Raw genomic sequence first — 21,326 nt, 5'->3', positions numbered from 1 at the left:
CCCAGCAAAGCCGAATCCCGGTCAAACCTACTACACAATCGTTGCTGCTGCACTACAGGAAATATATAACTTGGTAGATCTACACAGAATATATTTGTTTTTACCAGTTTACTTACGCGCGAACTGAGCCACCATAGGCAGGGATTCTTTGTACAGCGCACGCTCCCATACGAACCGTGAGACCCCTGTCCTGTGAATTCATTACTGCCTTCACTCTCTCTCACCCATAGTTTATGAGGTTTAGAGCATTAAAACTACGTGGTATGTCGGTACTGCTTACTCGCTTTGCTCTTCCCGAATGTATAATCCTCGTTCACTAGGCACCAGGCTTGTCTAATTGTGGGTGCCCCCCTTCTACGTATTCCAGTCCACTCACTTTCTATATGCCACACCGACGAATGCATAAATCGTATTCGAATATAGCACGGTGCCATTATACCCCCTCTTAAATCCGGCTGGAGCTGTGGCTACAACGCTGGTAGATTGTTACCTCCAATCCAGTTTGTAGCTGCTTCAGCATTATTAAGACTAGCTCAGATGAAAGCCCATTAAAATATTGCTGATATATAGTGGCATCTAATGCTGCTTGGCATATGGATCTTCAGTAGGCTATTGATCGCTAAGCAAAGCCTGAGTGCTCGTCGTGCCGCCTGTGGTGGCGCCGACGGCTGCACAGTGGCAGTGCTTTTCCAATATAGCCTACGGCCCTGTAATTTGGAGAGAACCCTGGGTGTAGCGCCTTCAACATATGAAGAAACCACTTATTGTTCATTCGCTGGGCTACCTCATTTGGTTGTGTGTACTCGTAGGTTTGAGAAGTGTAGCACCATATTGTATCCCTTGTGTGAAATACCATATTGTATCCCTTGTGTGAAATGCAGCCATTAGTGCCTCTAGAAAATGCTGATGAGCATGTCTTATTTGACGCGCACATATAGGTATCTCCAAGCAACCTCTCTTCTCTTGGACCCTGGAACGTTTTCTCCGTTTCGCCCCTCCGTCGTAGGCAGTAGCTCCAGGAGAGCTGGGATGTCTGCATAGCATATGCCACCAGTTTTTGGGTGCGGTCCAAGCAAAGAGGAGATTTGCGCAGCGCGCGTGCGGTGTCTTGCATGGGAACTGGGAAGTGAGTGCTCCACAGGGATACACGTGACGGTATGTCCATTGGACCATTGAGTCAGCTACCCTAGGTTCATGGCCAGGAGGCACGTGTCTCTCATTTCTTGCTTGTTGAATTTCGCTGGTAGCGCTTCTATTGTGACAACTCAAGCCTACTGAACATTGGGAGAGCTGCAGAAGTGCAACCAGGGTAGGGTCACACCAGTGAAGTGGTTTGTGCTGTAAGCGCACGCTCACAGAAAAGTTGCGCTTTTTCGGCTCTTATTGCTTTGATAAAAAGAAGATTTTTGACCTTTTGGAATTTTCTAATTGATTTACTCATGTGAAATGTGGCTCGGTTTCTACGTTTCACCCTGTCGCCACTCCTCCTGTGGGACCATCAGGGCCACTGCCTACGGCCGGACGAGTGAATGGGGAACCCGCGCCATCTGAGGCTTTTTTTGCTGTGTGCATTTTGTACCCGCCTCTAATGGCTGCCAAGTGCTTTCTTAACGTTCAAGGCGCTTTTAAAGGGGTTCAACTGCTCAGTTGCACGAATGGGAGCTCCATCATTAGGGGGTAACGAGAACTGTCAACCGCCTCAGTGTAGCAGCGAGGCCGGGTTCTACGTACTTGTTTCCGGAGCATCCGTAAGGCACCTGCATGCATCGGAGCTTTGGTAAATGTGCATCTGTCTTCTCCCTGTTTATCCGCGCCTAACCGAGCACTCTGGATCTCCACCGCGTACTGCCCTGCTGGTCCAAAGCCCAGCACCTTGTCTTGCTCGTCATCGCTTTAAATTTTAATTCTTCTGGAGCTATGTACAATAACTACCAGATCACTGCCGTGAGGGGGGCTCGCCTCTCCTCTCTACCAGGTTCCAGTGGTGCTACAGCCCAACAGCCCATCCCTAGAACTCTGGTGACCAAGTCGCAGCAGATCTGCACTTTTTTTGCGCACCAGAAGGCAGCTAAACAGGTTGCCGTTGCTGCTGCCGCTGACAAAGTCTCAGTAGCACCAGCCACGCCTAGAAAGACAGAAAAATCGGAGGCGGCAGTTGCACGAGCAGCAGCTGTCACGGAAACAGCAGCAAAAACAGTAGCAGAAACGTCGGCTGTAAATCCACCCGCGAGCGTGGACGCCTCAACAGCAGTCGTAGTAGCATCGGCGGCAATTGAAGCAGCAGCAGCCGCGTCGATTGCAAGGGTTCCGCTCGATTTCCCTACAAGTCCAGCCAGCATTAGAACCTGGAGGGATTTATTCTCTGCCGCGTCAGAGCCAGATGACGAAGGGCAGTGGTGCATGATCCAGCAAAGACAGCAAAAACATCACCCGGAGCTAGAATGGCAGCAGTTGCATTCAGCTTCTCGAGTGCACCAGCAATATCAGCGGCAGCATTACCAGCAGCAACCTCAATTACAACACCAGCAACAGCAACAGCGAGTACCGCGCCACTACCAAACTTCCCTACGACCAGAGCAACAACGTTGCCAATGGCAGCAAGCACAACAGCAGCAGCAAGATCACCACGAGTGGCGGCAAGCACAACAGCAGCCTTTTCCCTCTTCTCCGCAAGCACGGCTGCTGGACCAGCAGCTTTGGCAGCAACAGCAACACCATGCACTTTCGAAGTGGCAGCTCCAGCAGTCACACGACGATGAACTCATGCTACTGCAGCAACGCTCCAGGCAATACTACCCCTATCCCACTGCACAGTACTTGCCTCCACAGCAGCCTACGCAGCAACCTACGCACTGGTATATGCCACCACACGAATGGCATGAACCGAACAACAAGGGCCTTCATGAGAGTCAAAAAGTGCCAGATTCGTCTCCTCACATCATGCAGCAGCAGCCATTGCCACCCCAGCACCAGGCACTGCAGCATCCACAGCAACCCAGCCAGTCATACGCGTACTATCATCAACAGCTGCAGCATTACGAGAAATTGCTGCGGCAGGTTCCCGAGCAGCACCATACTCAGCAGCCAGAATCAGAGCACCAGGCACTCAAATTTCCACTGCAACAGCAAAGCAGCCTTCAGCAACCACAAGAGCAGGACCTGCTGCAGGCGCAGCCCTTTTGGCAACCGCATCAAGTCAACCAGCAAGGTGACCAGCACCTCGCGCTGCATCAGCAACAGCAATTGACGATGCTACAGCAGCCCATGCAGATGCCAGCGGCCTGTGCGCAGCATGCGTGGCTGGCAGCGGAGCAGCATCAAGTAGTGATGCGGCAACACACGCACTTGCAGGTGCTGCAGGGGCGGCAGCAACACCGTCTACAACAGCAGTATGTACAGCTCATTCAACAAGAAAGATTGCCGCGGCAGCAGGAGCAGGAGAGGGAGGCAGAAGAACTCGGGCTGTATGGGGAACTGGAGCAGTACCTCGAGCACACCTTTGACGCTGAGCACTTTCCAGACACCCTGCCTCCTGTTTTCAAGCTCTGTAAGTCGGTGGTTGGGATGCTGGACGAATGTTCAGCCCGCGAAGCGGAAATGATTCTTGACATGACGAGCTAAGCCGCGAAAAGCTCACTAGGCTTTTTTTTAGGCTCCGCGTCAACCACCGGGCAAGCCATAGATGGCAGGTATCTTCCGCATAATAATGCAAGTCAACAGAAATCTGCTAACAGCCTCCTTACCACTTGTGCAATCGATATCTCCACGTCTCTGTCACTGCGCTGAGGTTCACTTGAATCATTACACCATGCGACGCGGGTGGATGACCAAACATACACTCAGTACCATAGCGCAAAGACAATGTGGCAGCACAAGAACATGCATGTGGTTCAAGAATGCTCAGAGGAGAGGAGATGGTTCTTCTGGGGTTTTCTCTTCTTTGTGCTTCCCTTCTTGCCCCTCACTCCTCTGTGCTATTAGTCCTGAGGTGTTGTAGCTGCTGTATCTACTGTTCCCTGGGGAGCCTTCGGAGCGAAGGCAGCGTGCAACTGAGGTTTTGTTTGATTTGACTCGGCTTGAGAGGAATATCTGAGCAAAATCAGCTTCCCAATTGCTAAGCAACTCAATTGTCTTTATTTGGCACTAAAGAGTTCTTGATGGTAGTCACTGATCAGTGTAGACCCTGGTTCAGCTATTTCTGTGACGCTTTCTCTGTGTTTGTGGGAAGGGATACACATAAATTTAGACTCAATACAAACTCAATATGGAGTTGAGGAGTGGCTTCTTCTGAGGGGTCCTTGCTTCCTTCCCCATGCCTGCATCATCCACAGGTTCCTCACTTTAGGGCAGAGGGACGGCAGGAGGCTAGTGGCTGTACCCTCGTAGAGCTCCGAGCATTTAAACCAATTGCACATACGATTTACCGCACACGCACAAAACATGGGGTCTTTTTGCGGAACTGGCAATGCTCTGCAATAAACGAGATGCCCACACAAACAAACCTACTAGCCAATACGGCACTAATGCTTGAATAAACATAGCTCATAGAGTAGAAGCTGGTCAAGTGTAGCTTTGCCCAACACGAATTCGGGCAGGACGGTTTGCAGTTAGCGGCTCCCCGGCTCGAAGGCAAGAGCACGGCTACAAGTACAAGTTCCAGAGTCTGCAGTGTACGGCTCATGAATACATTTCTCATATCTGATTAATGGGTCTGGTGTTTTGCGTGCTTCAAGGTAGTCTGTGTAAGGAGTGCACACTGGGCGTCCTAAATATTTTCGTTCTTAGAATGTAAGCCTTTGGCTAAAAGAGAGCTCTGTTAGGGCTTCGCCTGGATATGTCTTTCCGAGGTGTGGAACCATAAGAATCTGCAAGCTGGTCAGATCCCGTCGATCCGCTGATCGCTACTAGGACCCTCGAGACAGGCACACCGTCTGAGAGAGAGTTATGCCTGATGTTCAGCTGCTACGTTGAATGGCTTGGCTAACTGGTAGCGGCCAAGATGGCCATGTGCGGGCTAAAGTTTCTGGCGAGTGTCCGTGGTTTTTCTGGCATCTCTTCGTGGGATGTGTGCTTGAGTTCGCCCGCACCAAAAGGATTTTGTGATCGTGTCTGTGTGTTGCCGCCTTCTCCCTCTACGTCAAACCCGAGAGCGACTAAAGCGACACGCCATGTGTGTTCAAATGGGCACCTTGCTGATCATCTGAGTGGTCGGTACAGTTGACCCGTTGCTCCCAGCAGGGCGGTATTGAATATGCATGGCAATATCGCTCGCAGGTTCGAGGCGTTGCCAACGAAACGCCTCAGGAGTGAAGGCCAAGGGTAGGGCTGAAAATACGTATTTATAGCCAAAGGAATTTAATTTGTGTGGCTGGATGGAGATCTTGCACTGTGGGTTTCGGTATGGCCCTGGCGCCGACAGCCTCGCTTGCCACCCTCATGGGGTGAACCGTTTGCCGTTATTGCGACTTCTGTTGGGGGATTTACTTTGCCGCTTCTGTTCTGTGTGTTATTTTTTGTTAGATGTCTGACGCCCACTGGAAAGCAGGGGTTTCACTTTTCGTCCCTATTTTACTCGAGACTCCATCACCCAGCTCAGGGAGCGGCGCTGGCACGTCTTGTAAGGATGTCTAGGGAAGAATCGACTTTTAGATGCGCATGCCAAATCCGAGCCATCGCTCATGACTCGATTTCCTCAGCTTCCCTGTTCTTGCTGGTGTCTGTTGTCGCGGGGACGGCGCTGCTTCTGCTGCAGCCCTCCAGACTGACCAGCCTCGTTGGTACCTGCTCCTGCGGCTTCAGTACAGCCGTAGCAGCAGCCATCGGGGCACTGCTTTGGCTCTATGTTCTTAGGAGACTCGCTGAGGGTTATCGGCTCCCACCCTCTCTCTGGCCCAAGGATGAGCGGTCAGCCCTCTTTCGCTGCGTAGAGAGCTGCCTTGCGCTCCTTGGCATGCAGCTGCTACGGCGCGACGTGCACATGCAGCAGAGTCCAAAACACATGAAGGGCAAGGTGTGTGCAGTCACGGGGTGTAACTCCGGCATAGGAAAGGAAATCGCTCTGCAGCTCGCTTCCTGGGGTGCCCGTGTAGCTGTGCTTTGCCGCAACGAGGAAGAGGGAAAGTCTTTGGCTCGCCAAATACACCTCCAGCATCAGAAGGAACGGCAGGAGGAGGGGGATCCAGGGCAGTGCGGCAGTGCATGCGAAGAGGGGGGTTGCGTGGCGCGTTTTATCAAGGCGGATTTGTGCTCCTTGCAATCTCTACGGGAGGCCGCTGCTGAAGTGACAGACTTCTGCAACAGCGGCAACGCAAGCGCCGAAAACAGCAGCGCTGACAACAGCAAAGGACTCGATGTACTGGTGCACAACGCTGGTGTGTTGATGGCTCGAGAGCTACGAGTTGAGAAAACAGGGGTCGAAACGATGTTCTATACACATGTGATCGGACCCTACTACCTGACTCGTTTGCTTCAGAGGAGCTTGCAAATGGCAGGCGGAAGAGTTATTTTTGTATCTTCTTTGGCGCAACACTCGGCTGCACCCACCTTCCATCCGCTGAATGCTATTTGCAGAGACAAGGAGTACACTGCCGCGGCTGCGGCTGTTGTCGCCTCTGCTGCTGCTCCAGCCTCAGCGGATGATGGAACGGATCCAGCCCCCTGGACAGAGGAGACTTACAATGGAAGAGTTGCGTATGCATGCAGCAAGCTGGCGGAGACGTGCCTTGCAGCCGCGCTTCAGAGAGACTTCATCAGCAACAGCAGCAGCAGCAGCAAGCGCGATCCCTCAGTGCCCCTCGTGTTGAGCGTACACCCCGGAGTGGTGGACACGAAGCTGCCGAGACACCTGAGCAGACAAAGTTTTCTATGGCCCCTCTTTTTGTCATGTGTGCGCCACTCGTTGTTCAAAACTGCGTATCAGGGAGCAGCGACGCCACTTTTGCTGGCAGCTGCCCCCCGTGATACACTTAAACCTGGAGGCTACTATGCCGAGGGGGAAGAAGGCATTGCAGACTCCAGAGCAACTAGCCTCGCTTTGCAGGACGCAACGCTGGCCATCTGCGAAGCACTGACGGGAATGTGAGACTTAATACGGCTATAAAAGAAGCATATACCTGGTACCTTTTGTTAGCGAACACTCAGCTCCGCTGCTGCTGCTGGGTGTATTTTTTGGAGCAGCAACATCAGCTGATGTTGCTGCTCCGAAAAATACACCCAGCAGCAGCAGCAGCAGCCGCAGCAGTTTTGCTGAGCAATATAGAGCAGCCTAATGGCATCCGACAGCCGCGCACTGCCTATAAACTGTCTTTTTGGACGGTGTACCTGGCAGTAGTGCTCTCGCATGCTTTCGTGGGATATTTTCCGAACTGTGCCACTTAATTTGATCGCGTACAGCACGTGCTCTTTTGAACCGGCTACTCTGGCTCGCACACCTGCAGCCGCAGTCCTGCACGAACCAGCATCCCAGGCGCTGCGCTTACGCTTCCCTACGATACACACCCGTCGCTAGCACCAGTTCTGCGTTTCGCAGCTCACTAAAAATTCCGCAGAGACTGCTCGACTCAAAGCAAGCAGGGCTGCTTATTCCCCCGCCTGAGGCGTGCGGGAGGCAGCACACAGACGTTAAAGCTCACCCCCCGCTTGGCGCCACTCGCTGCGTCTGTAACTGAAATACTAGGCGACTGGTGGCGCGGGATCTAGTCCCCACGCTTTCCTTTGTTGCTGCTACCAAAATGTGTGTCTGCTACTGCCCACTGTTGCTCGGCGAAAGGCTGTCGTGGCGCCTGTGGACCGTTGCGGCTGCCGCGGCTGTGGCTTTACCGGAGCCTCGCCAAGTTGCCAGTCGCCTTCTCGTACTGCCCTCCAGCGAATCCAGCCCCCTTCCTGAGAAAGCGATGCACCGTCGTTTTACCCTCGGATGGTGCTGCGCCTCCAGCGAGGTCAGCAAGCTCCGCTGGGGGAGGGGGAGACGGCTGCTGGCGAGGAGCTTGGTGCTCTTCCTTCCGCATACCTGCTGCCCCGCCTCGTTCTTTGTGCGTTGGTATCACCTCGTTCTCCCACGAAAAGCATGAAGAAGCCGCAAAAGCAGCAGCAGCAGCAGCAGCACTATTCTGGTGGGCGTGCTGCTGTTGCTGCCGAGGTGATCCATGCGCCTGTAGTAGCTGCTCCGCCATTTCTTCGAGGCGTCGGTGGGGTCGTAGTGTGGGAATCGGCTGCTCTTCCCAATCAAACGGTCGGTGAGACACTAAGGCAGCAGAAGCAGGCGGCAGTTGCTCGAGCAGTTCTGTTGCAGCACTTGTGGCTGCTTCAGCTCTTGCGACACCAGCCGCTGACTTTCCCTTACTCACAGGCCTCCCCATCCCTGCAGTGCGGCACAGCTGCGCTATGTCTGGCAACAAACTCGCGTCTGTTTTTGAGGTGATGTCTGACGCTCCAGCTGCTGCGGAGGAAGCTCCCTTTGGAGTCGGCTTGGCTAAAGCAGGACGAGTCCTTTGCACACCTTCTTCCTTCGAAGGCTGCACCACGCCACCAGTCGCCTCCCCTGCTGCTGCCGCGTTGCAGACACTGCTTTTGGCAGCTGCAGCGGCAGGAGTTGTGGGAGCTCCTATTGCTGCTGCTGCTGCTGCTACCCTTTCCTTCGGAAGAACAAAACGCACTTTCGTGTTTTCGTCGACGCGCCTGTCCCTCTGGCGAGAGCCGAAGGTCGGAGACTGCAGCTTTTCTCTTGAGGCTTCGCCTGCGCCAAGAAGGGGACTGGCACGCGCAGCGGCACATTTCTGGCTTTTTTTTAAGCACACAAACTATCAAACAGGGGTAAAGCGCTCACAACTGCGCCGCGCCGCCTGTCTAGGCATACGCGCAACGCCTTCTGCATGCGCAAGAAAAAGGCACCACCAGCCAAGGAGCTGCAGCAGCCATCGGAACAGCTCCCGTGCGAGAAGGAAAAAAAAATCAGAGGCAGCAGCAACAGCAGCACCAACGGAGGCAGCAGCAACAGAAGCACCAACAGAGGCAGCGTACGCGTGCTGGCGCAGGGTACCAACAACTGCTGAGGAGTATCTTTTTGAGCGGAAGAACCGACGGCAGACGCGGCTTCTGTGGCTTTAAAAAGTACTCGCCCGATGCTTTTTTGCTGTTTTCGGTGCTTTGGTGACTGCTGCTGGGCAGGCTGCGGCTCGGCTGCAGCCTGCTTCTTGGCGCCGTCCTTCCTTTTGCCAGACAGCTTCTGCTGCTGCAGTCGCACATGCTCTTGATGCGCTTGTAGAGCTTCTGCAGCATCCGTCAGTGTCGGCGTCCTCTGCTGCGCTGCAATCATCCCGACGGTTCTCTGAACTGCCAGGAGCTTGTCAGAAGCGGCAAGACGACTCTTCAGGTGCTTCGCCTTTGCAAGAGCATTCCTTGTCTCCAGCATCTTCCCCAGCGCAGCCTGGATTCTGACCCCCAAGTGCTGTGGCGTCTTTCCTTCGCCCCTTTCGAGAGACACTTCCTGCTCAGCACATCGCAACAACCCCGCGAGCTGCCCGCGCAGCCTCGTTTTCCGTCTTCTCTCGGAGGCAGCAGCCGCTGCTGCCTCCTCTACCGTCACCTCTGGCCGCATGACGTCTGCGTAGCGAGCATGCGAGACGTCCTCAAGACTGGCGCGAGTCTTCAGTCCCAGTCGTCGGCGTACCTCCAGAGGAGACAGTCTCTCCTCTTCTGCCGCCACATCCAGAGGGCGCAGAGCTCTTCGACGGCCCCTTAGAGACTGACGAGGCTTACGGCTACCCACGTTTTGCTTCCCCCCTCTAGGATCTTGAAAGAGAGCGGAAGTCATTCGCAATAAGGCTTCGTCCTCCTCATCGAGCAGCAGCTCAACGCTGAGCCGCAGCAACATGCACCCGCAACTGACACACACACACCTTACCCCTTTGAAGCGCCAGAGCGGTAAAAATGAAGAGCAGCATGCGTTGCTGTGCATCCCCCGCCCCCAACTCTCCAGTCACAGCACCAGCACGCCCTCGAAGAAACAAAGGCCATAGACTCCTGAGAAAAAGAACTCAGAAGCTTCCTGAACATAGAAAAACGCAAGAATTCGCGTACAAAAACTCTTTCCCAAGATCCAATACTCCCAATTCCAGTGTTCATAACATACTCGATCCTGTCTCCGGAGCCTCCTCTAAGGCACTCAGGAGGGGCTTTACACATCCTTCGTCCTCCGCGCGTGAGGGGGAGGTGCTGCCGCCTCCCGACGGTCTCTAAAACAGGCAGCATGCGTCGAACCTGTCTCCCCCATCTGCTGTTGGTGCTGCTGCCGCTGCGTCTGCTGCTGCTACTGCGTCTGCCGCTGCTACTGCAGCCACCGGACTGCTCGGCTGCTGAGGATGCGGCGGCGTCGAGTGCCTCTCCAGCGCATTCTGCCTGGAGCTGCAGGTGCTGTGGCTGCAGCAAGTGCTGTTGGTGCTCCGGCTGCTGCTGCTGCATCATATATGCCCAGAGCATTTGCTGCTGATATTGCTCCATGAGTTGCTCGGGAGACTGTTGCTGGCACGCAGCCTCCCCACCACACGCCTTCAAGGCATCGGAGAGCTCTAGTACTGGCGTCGCGTCGGAAGTTCCCCCGAAATACTTGCAGTAGTCAGGTCCAAAGAGCAGCGTCATGGTGTTTTCCAGCACTTTATCGGTGGATTCTGCCTCCTGCGAAGTCTTCTCTGCAGCTGCGCCTCCCAAGGCGGGCAGCACCAGAGATGCGATGTTCGCTTCTTGCTTAAGGGTCCCTGCCTGCCAGCCGTACGGCTCCTGCAGCAGGAAGAGAAAGGGGTTCGTCGCCAGCTGCTCCTGCAAGAGTGCAGATGCGTGTTTTCCTCGGCCCAATGCGGAGAGAAAGTCTGTTCCCTCGCCGGCAAGTTGTCTAGCTCCAAAGCGCTCGAGTTCGTTGCTTGCACTCGGATTCAGAGGAGGCAGGAAGCGCTGAGGCAGGCCCTGCATGATGTCGACGAGGGGCTTGTAGAACTGCTGTACGTACACCTCGAGCGCGCGTTCCCACTGCTTGAGCGTTCGTTCCTCTGGCGTTGCATGCTCGTCTTCGCTGCCACTGCTTCCGCTGCTGGAGACGTGGCTCGCGACGGGAAGCTGCGATTTTTCGGCTGCCTCTGCGTCGGAGGAGTCGGAGGTTGAACTCGACGCCGAAGGCTCAGACGACGTGGAAGAGAGCCACACGCCGTCGTGCGAACGATGGGTGCCGCTGCTGCCACTGTCGCTGCCAGTGCTGCTGCTGCTGCTCTTGGGTTCGGAGCGTGGGACGGCGGTCTTCTCCTAAAAAGCAATTCATAATGAGGCACCACTCCTTCCACAGCTGCAGCGAGGAAGCAACAGCTGTAGCAGCAACAGCTGTAGCAGCAACAGCGAGGCAGCAGCGGCTGTAGCAGCAGCTCTAGAAGAAGGGCATTGAAAGCGCCTCTGGAGAAGTGCTTGCTCAGCAGGGTCGCCTCATGCGTGCACACGGCGCAAAAGCAGCAGCAAGCAACTTTCGAGAGAGGCTGGAAACGGTACCCTAGCTGGCTTGGATGGAAGTTGGGTATCTGTTGGAGCGGCCGTCTGCACGGCAGCCTCAACTGAAGGCTTTTTCTTTCTGTGGAAGACTGGCGGAGGGACGCTATTCTCAAACTCGAGAGCCTTAACTATAGCCCCCATCTTCCCTTCTCTAATTACTTGGATTTGAGGCGCTTCTGTAGAGCCTTCCCCTGCAAACGAAAGGCCTTACGCACCGCAACGGAGGTGAGGTTGGGAAGTACAATGGTTGGGAAGTACAATGGTTGGGAATAACACGTGGTACGTTAGGAAGTAAGGGAGGAGATATCTGGCAAACGGCCGTTTAAACGCTTCACAGACTCCGGTACCACGCAGTGCGTAGCAGTAGAATCCACAATTCTGATTACCTCCTTCCTTGGGGGGAGGAATAGCCGAAGAAAAGCGCATGCGGCGACCGCCTCCAGTGTCTTTCTTCTCTGTGCCCTGCAACACTCACCTAGCACCATCAGAAGATGCCTAGCAAGAAGCGGCAGCCGTTCCCACAGCTGCAGAAACACAAAGATGCTCCTGCAGAGCTGCAAGGGGGGACAGAGCTTCGAGCTACTACACCCTCCCCACGAACAATTCGAAAAGAAAGCTCTGAGAAAGACTATTGGGATTTATGCTTGCTCCGCGAGCAGGCGTCCGTGACTCGCAGTACCCAATCGACTTTTGCCACGTTTGGAAAGGTTCTGTCAGGAGACAAGGGGGCTAAGTTCATGGCTGAATACACACCAGGGAAAGCAGAAACAGCTCAGATTTCACCATGCAGCAAACGCTCGCTGCCCAAATCCTGTCCTGCCCGTCTCGTTCAACGTTAGAAGCTGTCTGCCTCTGCTTAAGTAGCTAGCTGCCTCTGCTTTAGTAGCTAGCTGCCTCTGCTTAAGTAGCTGTCTGCCTCTGCTTAAGTAGCTAGCTGCCTCTGCTTAAGTAGCTAGCTGCCTCTGCTTAAGTAGCTAGCTGCCTCTGCTTTAGTAGCTAGCAGCCTCTGCTTTTAAAGCTGTCTCGCGTCAGTGCTGGCGCGAGGATGTGCAAATGAAGCTCCTACGTTCGAGTGCAAGTGAGCAGAGAAGCTCCACGAAGCTCTGAGGACTTGTCTCTGAATTCGTCTGTGCCGAACCATTTTCCGCTTGGAGAAGATCTTCCTGCGTTTTGCTTGGTTTCGTGCGAAGCCAGCTAGCCACTACATTGTGTGGGGCGTTGGCGACGAGGCAGGGGGGTTCTTTCTGTGAGCCGCTAACCGAGAGCGAGGCAGGGAGTGGTTCTGCCCACCCTTCGAGAAACTCAGGCTTGCCTATGGCTCTTCCTTCGGCTTGTCGAATATCAGGAAAGTTGGCGTGAGCTCTGTCTCTTGTGCGCGCTTGGATATCCTCGCCTATGCCAACGGCCCTTCCCACGTAGCGTCTCTCCGCTGCTGCCCGCTGCGCCTCTGAAGTGATGCTCTTCTTCAGCTGCTCCTTCAGCTGCTGCAGTCGTTTCTGCTCCAGAGGCTCTGTGTCTTGCTTCAGTCCTAGCTGCACAGAAGTTGGCTTTGTCAGGTACTCGGGCAGCTCTTGAGTCTCCCCTTCGGCAGCTTCTGCCGCCTTTTGCAGCGTCGTTACGATGGCGACGCACTCCAGCTGGCGATCTCTCTGACTCCGCACGGCTGCCGTGAGGGAGGGGGCCCCTTGAGCGCCTCCCCTCCTTCCCAGCCGCATTCGTAAAGCGCGTAATTCCTCTTCCTGGAAGTCACCCCGTTTGACTAGACCAGGAGCTTGATGCTGGGATGTCTGGTCTGCCGCCGTTGGCGCTGCTTCCAAAGGCGCTGCTGCGGATGGCTGCCACGAGCCCTCCGAATTAGGGGGCCCCTGTGCAGCGTTCTCAGGGGGGGTGATGGAGCGGTGGCGTCTTGGAGGGGCCCCTTGAGCCGTCCCCCCCAAGGAGGAGCTTTCCATGAGTGAAATCTCTTGAAGGGGCGTCGGAGAGGCGGCAGCCGACGCAAATCTCACGCGCGCCGATTCTAAGATATTTCCCGACATGCGGAGGGCCTCCGTCATCTGCCGAACGGCAGAAGTGCAGCAAGCCTGTATGTACACCAGCACGCACAAGAACCGTCCACCACATGCTGCAAAACGCTCTAGTGAGGCTCCAATGACCACGAGAACACACGGACAAACCTTCTGGCTTCAAAGAAAGACAGGCAGAACGTGGAGCCTGGAGTCTGCTCTCCAGAGCCGACACGCTGTTCCGCTACCTGCAGATCCAGCCTCCTCCTCTGCAGTGCCTTCAAGCCAATGCTGCCAAGAATAAATCCTCGGCAGTCCAGCATACTTACCTCATATTGCCGTCGGGAAGAGACTGGGGAGGCTGGCAGATCCACCATTGAGCCGGCTACACTCATGCGCAGATTTGAGTGGAAGGGCCCCCCTGGATACCAGCGAGACTGGTATCCAGGGCCAGAAACCAAGAGAAAGCGACTTGTAAGTGGATATTTTAGACTGTATATACTTATTTCTATTTGTGTGCGCCTAAACAAGCAATGCTAGGCATCCCACTCGCGTGCAGCCCTCACAGTTGCTGTGACTGTCCAGGGGGGAGAACCCTTCAGCATCACTGCAGCAACCGCAGCCACTGTTTCTGTGCCTGTCGCCTGCGCTCTGGCTGTTCCTCGGCGACTCCAGCACTATAAATTGCGTTTTTTCGGATATTACCATCCAGGGTCAAGTGGCTAAGGGGGGGCCGAAAGGCGACGTTCAGTTCTCCTGCTGGACTGCAGTGTCTTCCCTGCAACTTCGCCCCGCAGTAGCCGCCGTCAGGAGCAGTCTTCCAGAGTTTCTTTCTCCTGCAGCGCCAGTGGTGGCTTGAAAGCAAAGAGATCGGCTGCTGATGTACCTTCTCGCGTAGTGCATGTGCGAAGCTGGGGAAACCATGCCTGCTTCCACTCAGAGCAGCACCCATGTTCTTAGCACGTGCAGCGGCAACAGAGTTCATATTGGCGGCCTCTGCCCACAACAGCAGGGCTTATCCCTGCTGTGCATTGTGACAGCAGTGGAGAAAGATCCGTCCTTGCGAGGCGTGCAGCAGCACAAGCTGCTCTTTAGAGTTGCAGACTTTAGTGGCTCAGTCACTCTGGCTCTCCCCTTGGGTATCTTGCGGTCTGCTGCTGCGGCTGCTGCTGCTAAATCTGCGGCTCCAGGGAGTGGAGCAGTGTCTGCCACCTCCAGTGACGGTCCCTTGCAGCTTTCTGATGTAGCCAGCGACGCCGCTGCCGCTGCGGCAGCAGACACAGCAGCAGCAGCAGCATCTGTTGCCGCTGCAGGAACAACCACAGCAGAAGCAGAAGCGCTGAAGCTGCTGCTGCCTCCTTCGGCAGTTTTGCTGCTCGAGGGGGCCTACACGTCGTGGTCAATGTCGAAGCTGGTGCGGCGTTGGCGTTGCTGCTGCCTTAGCCCAAGCAGCCGTCCATCCTGCTGTTGCCGATGGCTTGACTCGAATGTCGATCTCGTTGTTTCCTCTCTTTTGAAATTTCCAGAGGGCCGGAGAATTCCGAAGTGCCGGCTGCTTGCATGCTTCTGAAGAACACGATGCAGCCTCCGGTGCTTTTTGGTGCTCGACTTTCTGCGCATGCAGGTCTTGAGTGTGTCTGATGAAGCCTCCAGATCTAGGGGGACCCCTGGCCGTGTTTCTGTGCTTGGATTTTTCTCATTTCCATTTTCTCTCTCTCCCTATGTCAGCGCTTCCTTCGCGGGGAACGCCGATAAGCCCTGGCAGAAGCCCCCTTCCGCCTCTCCGGCTACCCCAGTGTCTGTACAGGGGTTCAGAGAGGCAAGCATTGCTGCAAACAATCTGCTGCTGCAAAATCCTCTGCAAGAGCAGGACTGCTTGAGCCTGTTAGGACCCCCCGACCCCATTTTCGCTCTTGAGGACGGCTGATCAAAAGGTGTGATCAACTTCCCGTAATTTTCTGCACCCATGTACCCGAACGCATGCCTGTTCAAATGCTGCAACCTAAATCCGACGACTTACTACATACAGGCCTACTGTTTGCCTTGGTGACGCTTTGGATATATGCGCATTCTGATGTGCTGCTGATGCCACTAGGGTTCGGTCTTGCTTCTGATGAGCTTGCTCCTTCTCGCTTCTTCGTTGGTGCGATTGCTGCTTCAGCGCTGCGTAGGGTAGTCTCAGGGCGTAGAGTGAGTCAAAGTGCTATGCCGTGGATTCGGATTCCACTGTAGCTCACAAGGCAAATGCGTGGAATAGTGTTCGCCACTAAAAGGGCTATTCATAGATAGCCTGACAAGTCTTGTTGTATCTAGCTTCGGTTCACTTTTGCATGCTCATGAATGTGCGGTTGGGTGTGCTTCGTTTCAGTGCAAGGAGAACTCCGCTTTTGCCGCTCGGAGGTCTTTGTGGTTCGCGCTAGCTATGTCCTCTCGTTGTGGAGACAAGTAGGGGCTTGAGAGTCTCTTATCGAGAGCTTCTGACTTCTTTTGCGGTGTTGCTAAAAAGATGCTTTTATTGTGTTTTAATGAAGACTGTCGACACTTGTTCGGGTGCTCAAAGGGGTTGCAAGGCGAGCACATAGAGCATTGGCTCCTACAGGTGCGTGTGAAGCACAAGGGCTTACATGCATTACACTTTCTTTGCGTGAAAAGTGAATGGACTATTTTTCAGTGTCATTTTTCTGGTTGGAAGCTTAAGTCATCATTTAGAAACGGCTTCAGAGAAACCCTCCGCAAATGCTTGACACCACCGACACGTTGCCTTGTACGACAAAGATGTGCGGCAGGAACGCTTCTCACACTGGAGCCTACTCGGCCAAGCTTATGCAAATTACTCATGAGGATAACCTACAATAAACGAAAGCGCAGAGCAAGTACAGCAGATCTCTCACAGTAATAGCGCGTAGTTGCAGCGCTTCGCTCTCGAGGGCAGAGCGCCATTGTGCGCCCCGCAATATATCAAAAGCATATAAACATTCGGAAGCGACGGCTTAGGTTTTGAGTGTCAAAAGTGGTACTCTGATTAGCGAGTGTGAGGCCTCCCTCACGAGAGGCCTCCAGGGAAGCCTGTGCACTTAAGCAAGCCTGCTGATTTACCATAGACCTATTCATGTGGGTAGATGTTCGGCGGAAACTTTTTCCTGGAGAAAAGCTTCGTAAATGGACTAAGTCGCTTAGTCAAGTCTGGCACATGCAACGCGAATTTCACTTTTCGCACGTAAATCACTGACCCTATGCAAGTTCCCTGTAAGGGACGAGCCCCGAAGATGCTCTCTGTAATTTGATAGTACAGTCTAAAGTTGCGCTTACTTTGATTTTAGGTACTTTTTATCGGTATTTGGCATTGTTTTGCCGTGCTTTTTATTGTAAAGCTCTTTGAAAATGCCTCCATAAAGAGACACTTCAAACCCGACCCCATGCGCACTTAATAGAAGGTGGTTGCTTTCTCACTGCCTTACAGTTTCCTAAAACACGGAAGAGAGGCAGCTAGGTGGCGTGTAGCTGCAACCACTAAGCTCTCCAAGCTTTCATGACTAATTACAAATAGCATATAACCGACGCACAAGCCATTGTATTCTTGTGGCTAGCCTACAGCAATCTGCAATGAACGAAATATACGAACTGACAATCAATTAGTATACTCTTTCCTAGCTTTGGTAAATAGTGTGCTGGGAAGTGTTGAAGCAAATATTAGCCCCCTCGACTTCCCCCCGCCCGTCGTTTCAAATACATCCCGTCGTGTTCAATACCTGTGCATCAACGCCAACTGCATTCAAGACACCAGAAGGCTTCCAGGCCAAGCGCCAATCCCCAGGCAGGCAAAACCGCAAATATGGCGAACGCTAATGAGAAAATCAAACACGTACATCAACTGTGAAATGAGCTTTAAAAGGTTGAAATAACACACCGCCCAACAACAAACGAGGGACCAAACTAACACGACCTCGGCGGCGTGGTGACTCCATGCCGTCAGGGAACTGAAGTCTGTGAGCCCCATGGAACAGGAAATTAGCAGCCAAGCGTTATGTGTGAAGGGAAACAAAAGCCCCACTTCTTCAGCAGCGCCTTCGCACCACAAAAAGCACCCTCTAAAATCCAAGTACAGCCACTGCACACAGTCTAGTAGACTCCGAAGATCCCACAGAGGCGGTAGAAAGAATACAGAGACAAAATACTTGAGAGTGCCGGCCATTAATTTGAGTAGAGAAGGCGCTAACAATGATAATCGGCAAACCTTCAGGCAGTAATAGAATGGTAGCTACTATACGCAATACCGGTGGTGCGGAAGGACAATGACCAAGGAACACCAGAAATACCATCGATGGCGACGCGCCATCGAGACACTAGTGCCGAAAATCTCCCCGCAGGTTACAAGGTTGCAATCGGTCCTCCGTCAGCCACTGAGGCTGGTATCCCCTTCCTAGTTCACTGGAAACTCCCGCCCAGCGTGCATTAGGCGCTCTAGTGTCCTGAACTGCAAGTTCTACAGCTTCCTGTGGATCGTCCACCCCTACATGCTCCTCTTGCCTGCAGAGCAAGGTAAGGTAATAATTCGGGGAATTTCAAAACTTCTTTAGGTAGCTAAGTTCGACAACACTTTAGCACTTTTAACTTTCAAGAAATTCGATAGAGCAACAAAAGCAGTGATTCTTGAGGAGGTAGATGATCCTAGCCACTTGGCCGCTAGGTTTTTCGGTGCCCTCATAAAAGCCTGCCAAATTACCAAAACCAAATCTCCAGGCTCGAATAACATACCTCACCGCTGTTTATCATAGTTATGTGCTTGCCTTCTTTGAGCTATGTGCAAGCATTCGCTTGCACCAGCCAACAGTTCTCTGATTCCTTCGCTGCTAAGGGTGGTTGCTGATAAGGAGTCACCCGGTTCAGGTTGGATTGGGGAGGGGCTTCTCACTGTAGTCACTGGATGCAGGAGAATAGCGGTAGACGAGCATGCTGTCACATTTTTACCATGATCAAAAGGTAAAAAATCAAGTCAAGCAACTGAAATTTTGTTGGCACAGACTCAAAAACACTGCACCAGATTGTGGTTGGTGTGCTCTTTCGGTCCATCTGCTTCAGGGTGGTTCACACTGGTCACATTATGGCAAAGGCGTAGGATACTCTAGAGACACGCCAGAACGCACTAACAAATCGAAGATACCCCTCGGTAGTGATACTCCTGGAGAATTTTTGAAGCTTCCAGACGTTGGTTAAGAATAGTTGAGTGACTTCTTGAGCCACGACAGAGCTGGAGCACGAAGTGAACTTGCGTATTTACCAAGTATTTCGACGAGGGCGTAGATGCTCTCTTGACCCTTGACCGCCAGCAGCCCAACAATCGCATCCATAAGCAGCACTGTCCAGCTTATTCTGGTAACAGGAAGGCTTTGCAAAGGTCGGGTTTAGAAGAATTGCGCGGCTTCCGTTGCTGGCACTATGGGCATGACCGTGCATGCTTCGCTGTCGTGGATCGCATCCCACGCCACCTGAGCCACCTTGATGGCGCTATTTACATACTATCAATTAATGTTGCTCTCCACGAGGCACCCAAGCCAGCGAATAGCTCTGGAATTGTGAAAGGCCTGAAAGCTATCGCAGGGCACATTGAGGGCTGGTGGTCGGTCTGGACAGAATAATGCGGCCAGTATCTTACTGCCGGCATGTTGCCACACTCCACCACATCAAATGGAGTTCCATTTCCTGCACTGTATGCCCCTGCCCGGTTTTTTAAAACGATGAGCATGAGCAACAACATTTTGATGCATATTGGAAGCCGAAGACTATTGGAAGAGAATAGGACTGAATTTCCGAGACTACCATGCACCCGCACAGTTCTTTGCGACAACCCTCCAGAGGCGTAACGCGAAAGGGCCGGCTCTAACTGCTTCGATTTTTGCGGAATCTAGCTCGATGTTTTTGCATTCAAAACGCAGACAGCTAGGAATACAGTTGGGGTTCTATGAAACAAGGACACTTGAGTGTCTTTTACAAACTAACGATCCCCGCACAACAAGTAAAGGGCACGTCTTAGGACTTCTAGATGCCCATGCTCTTTATGATTTCGGCTAAAGACTGCGACGTCATCCATGTGTACAGCCATTCACCACTTGTTAATATGTTTAGCCACATCCCGATCAAAAGATGGATTCCGGATGGGGCACGAATTAGTGCAAGCTGCATACCAGTGTATTCAAGCTTGCGAGTGCAAGTCTGGACCGCCGTTCTGTGGCTGTCACGTGGGTGAACGGACATGCGTAAGAAAGCGTCTGTGAAGTCCAGTGTCGAGTGCAATCTTGATCCGCGTGCCTTGTAAAGCAGCTCTACAACATTTGGCATTGGAAGCTTTTGCTTTACATTAATACCATTTAGGGGCCCTAAGTTTACTCACATGCGCCACTTTCCGTCCTTTCTCAGTACCGACACCAGGTTGTGCTCAAAGGGGCTGGTAGGTCCTCGCACTTCCCCTTTTTCTAATCGATCAGCCGTCTGCCGCATAGCCTCCTCTTCCTGCTGTGGGTCTTCCGATACCGCGAAATATAGCTCGAGGCTGGACGCGGGATAAAACCAATACGGTGCGCTTGACGACCCGCAGGTGGCGAACCTGCTGGCAACTCGTCAGAAATATAGCAACCCCAAATATTCCTCCCAGGTAATTGCCCACTCCAACTTCGCCTCGGCCGTTAGCTCAATCAAATTTGTCAACGAAGAGCCAGCTGCAGGCCCTTCAAAGCAAGATATTTGCTTAGAACAAATCCTTATGTTCGGTCGTGCGTCAGCACACCTGAGCCTGGGGGACAGGGGTAACGAGTGAAAAAGCAGGATGCATTGTTGCGCCTTCCTCTCGGATGACAGATCCACTGCGCTTCCAGTATCAAAGAACGCTAGCAGTTCTTGTCCATTGACACACCGTAGGCGAAGCAGCAGTTCGTGTACGTTGCTGTCTTTACAATCAAATGCTTCCCACTTCTCGAAATACATATCGATTGATGAACTTCCCTGCGTTGGCCTTCTTAATTCTCTCGAAGTTTGCCGTAGAGCTGATCTTCGCATAAGCCGATGTGTCTGGGCTTGTCCGATGCCTTGAATTGTGGTAATCCCTGCAGGCAGACGTTCTCTACCTGAATACAGTTGCCATTAAAGTGTTTTTCCTTTCAATAGACATGGCGCGAGGGGTACTTCATTTCTCATTTGGGGGCACGAAGGGGGGTACATTTCCAACCAGGAGATGAAAACTTTATTTTTCTATCCTAAAGGCCGTTATACTACCCTGGTCGGCACAACCTCATAGGTGCACCCATAAGCCATTTATCAGCCATCAATACATGCTTTTATAGTGCCTCTGGAGCATTAAATGGCAGTTTTTGGGCCGGCCTGTGTTGGCTGAGCATGGATTGTGCCACCGCCAGTTTTCCTCGCCAGAATGTTTTCCGCGAGGGGATTCTAAAGTAAAGATAAGGCGTTGATCTGCCAAATGACTAGGTAAAACTCAGACAACTATTGTAGGGAATCCTGGCATCCCACTGCATTCAGCGCCAGTGGACGATCAAAGAGCAGCTGCATTAAATCAAGCGGGGCTACCAACTGCCACCCTTCATCTGAGGTCCCCGAAGAAACGCACAACCGCACTTAACCTTACACCAGATTTGGACATAATAACGTCTCATTAAGTGCTTTCCATAGGGCGATTCTCCTCCCCCTACTGCGCCTGTCAGGAGTTCAGCATTCGGAGAGCTGAATAGTTATGGTAGCTGTACCCTCTGAGCACGTCGAAGACTCACGCCTAGTTGCACATAGCAT

The 21,326-nt window shown here is 53.1% G+C and overlaps 4 protein-coding genes and 1 pseudogene across 4 annotated transcripts; 3 read left to right on the top strand and 2 right to left on the bottom strand.

Annotated features, from left to right (window-relative positions):
• Nucleotides 1-1,917: 1,917 nt before the first annotated feature.
• LOC34618237 (Holliday junction resolvase MOC1, chloroplastic) lies at nt 1,918-3,621 on the top strand. Its single transcript, XM_026336933.1, has 4 exons — nt 1,918-2,163; nt 2,233-2,393; nt 2,924-3,203; nt 3,370-3,621. Exons 1-4 carry the CDS (start codon nt 1,918-1,920, stop codon nt 3,619-3,621), a joined length of 939 nt encoding a protein of 312 aa, XP_026192718.1.
• Nucleotides 3,622-5,623: 2,002 nt separating this feature from the next.
• Nucleotides 5,624-7,081, top strand: LOC34618236 (retinol dehydrogenase 12). The gene has a single exon (XM_026336930.1). It carries the CDS (start codon nt 5,624-5,626, stop codon nt 7,079-7,081), a length of 1,458 nt encoding a protein of 485 aa, XP_026192715.1.
• Nucleotides 7,082-7,292: 211 nt separating this feature from the next.
• On the bottom strand, nt 7,293-13,580 carry LOC34618235. The gene is made up of 7 exons (XM_026336932.1): nt 12,593-13,580; nt 11,527-11,702; nt 10,468-11,286; nt 9,902-10,323; nt 9,038-9,782; nt 7,910-8,513; nt 7,293-7,342 (listed from the first exon to the last, which is right to left on the bottom strand). The coding sequence occupies exons 1-7, from the start codon at nt 13,578-13,580 to the stop codon at nt 7,293-7,295; spliced, it is 3,804 nt and encodes a 1,267-aa protein (XP_026192717.1).
• An 850-nt stretch (nt 13,581-14,430) lies between these two features.
• LOC34618234 lies at nt 14,431-15,456 on the top strand. The gene is made up of 2 exons (XM_026336931.1): nt 14,431-14,943; nt 15,154-15,456. Exons 1-2 carry the CDS (start codon nt 14,431-14,433, stop codon nt 15,454-15,456), a joined length of 816 nt encoding a protein of 271 aa, XP_026192716.1.
• Nucleotides 15,457-19,521: 4,065 nt separating this feature from the next.
• On the bottom strand, nt 19,522-21,326 carry LOC113147197 (annotated as a pseudogene).

Source organism: Cyclospora cayetanensis, unplaced genomic scaffold, assembly GCF_002999335.1.
Source record: "Cyclospora cayetanensis isolate NF1_C8 unplaced genomic scaffold, CcayRef3 CcayRef3_contig_155, whole genome shotgun sequence".
NCBI classification, from domain to species: Eukaryota; Apicomplexa; class Conoidasida; order Eucoccidiorida; family Eimeriidae; genus Cyclospora; species Cyclospora cayetanensis.
Note: the sequence above shows the minus strand (reverse complement) of the source record. Positions and strands in the feature narration are given on the sequence as shown.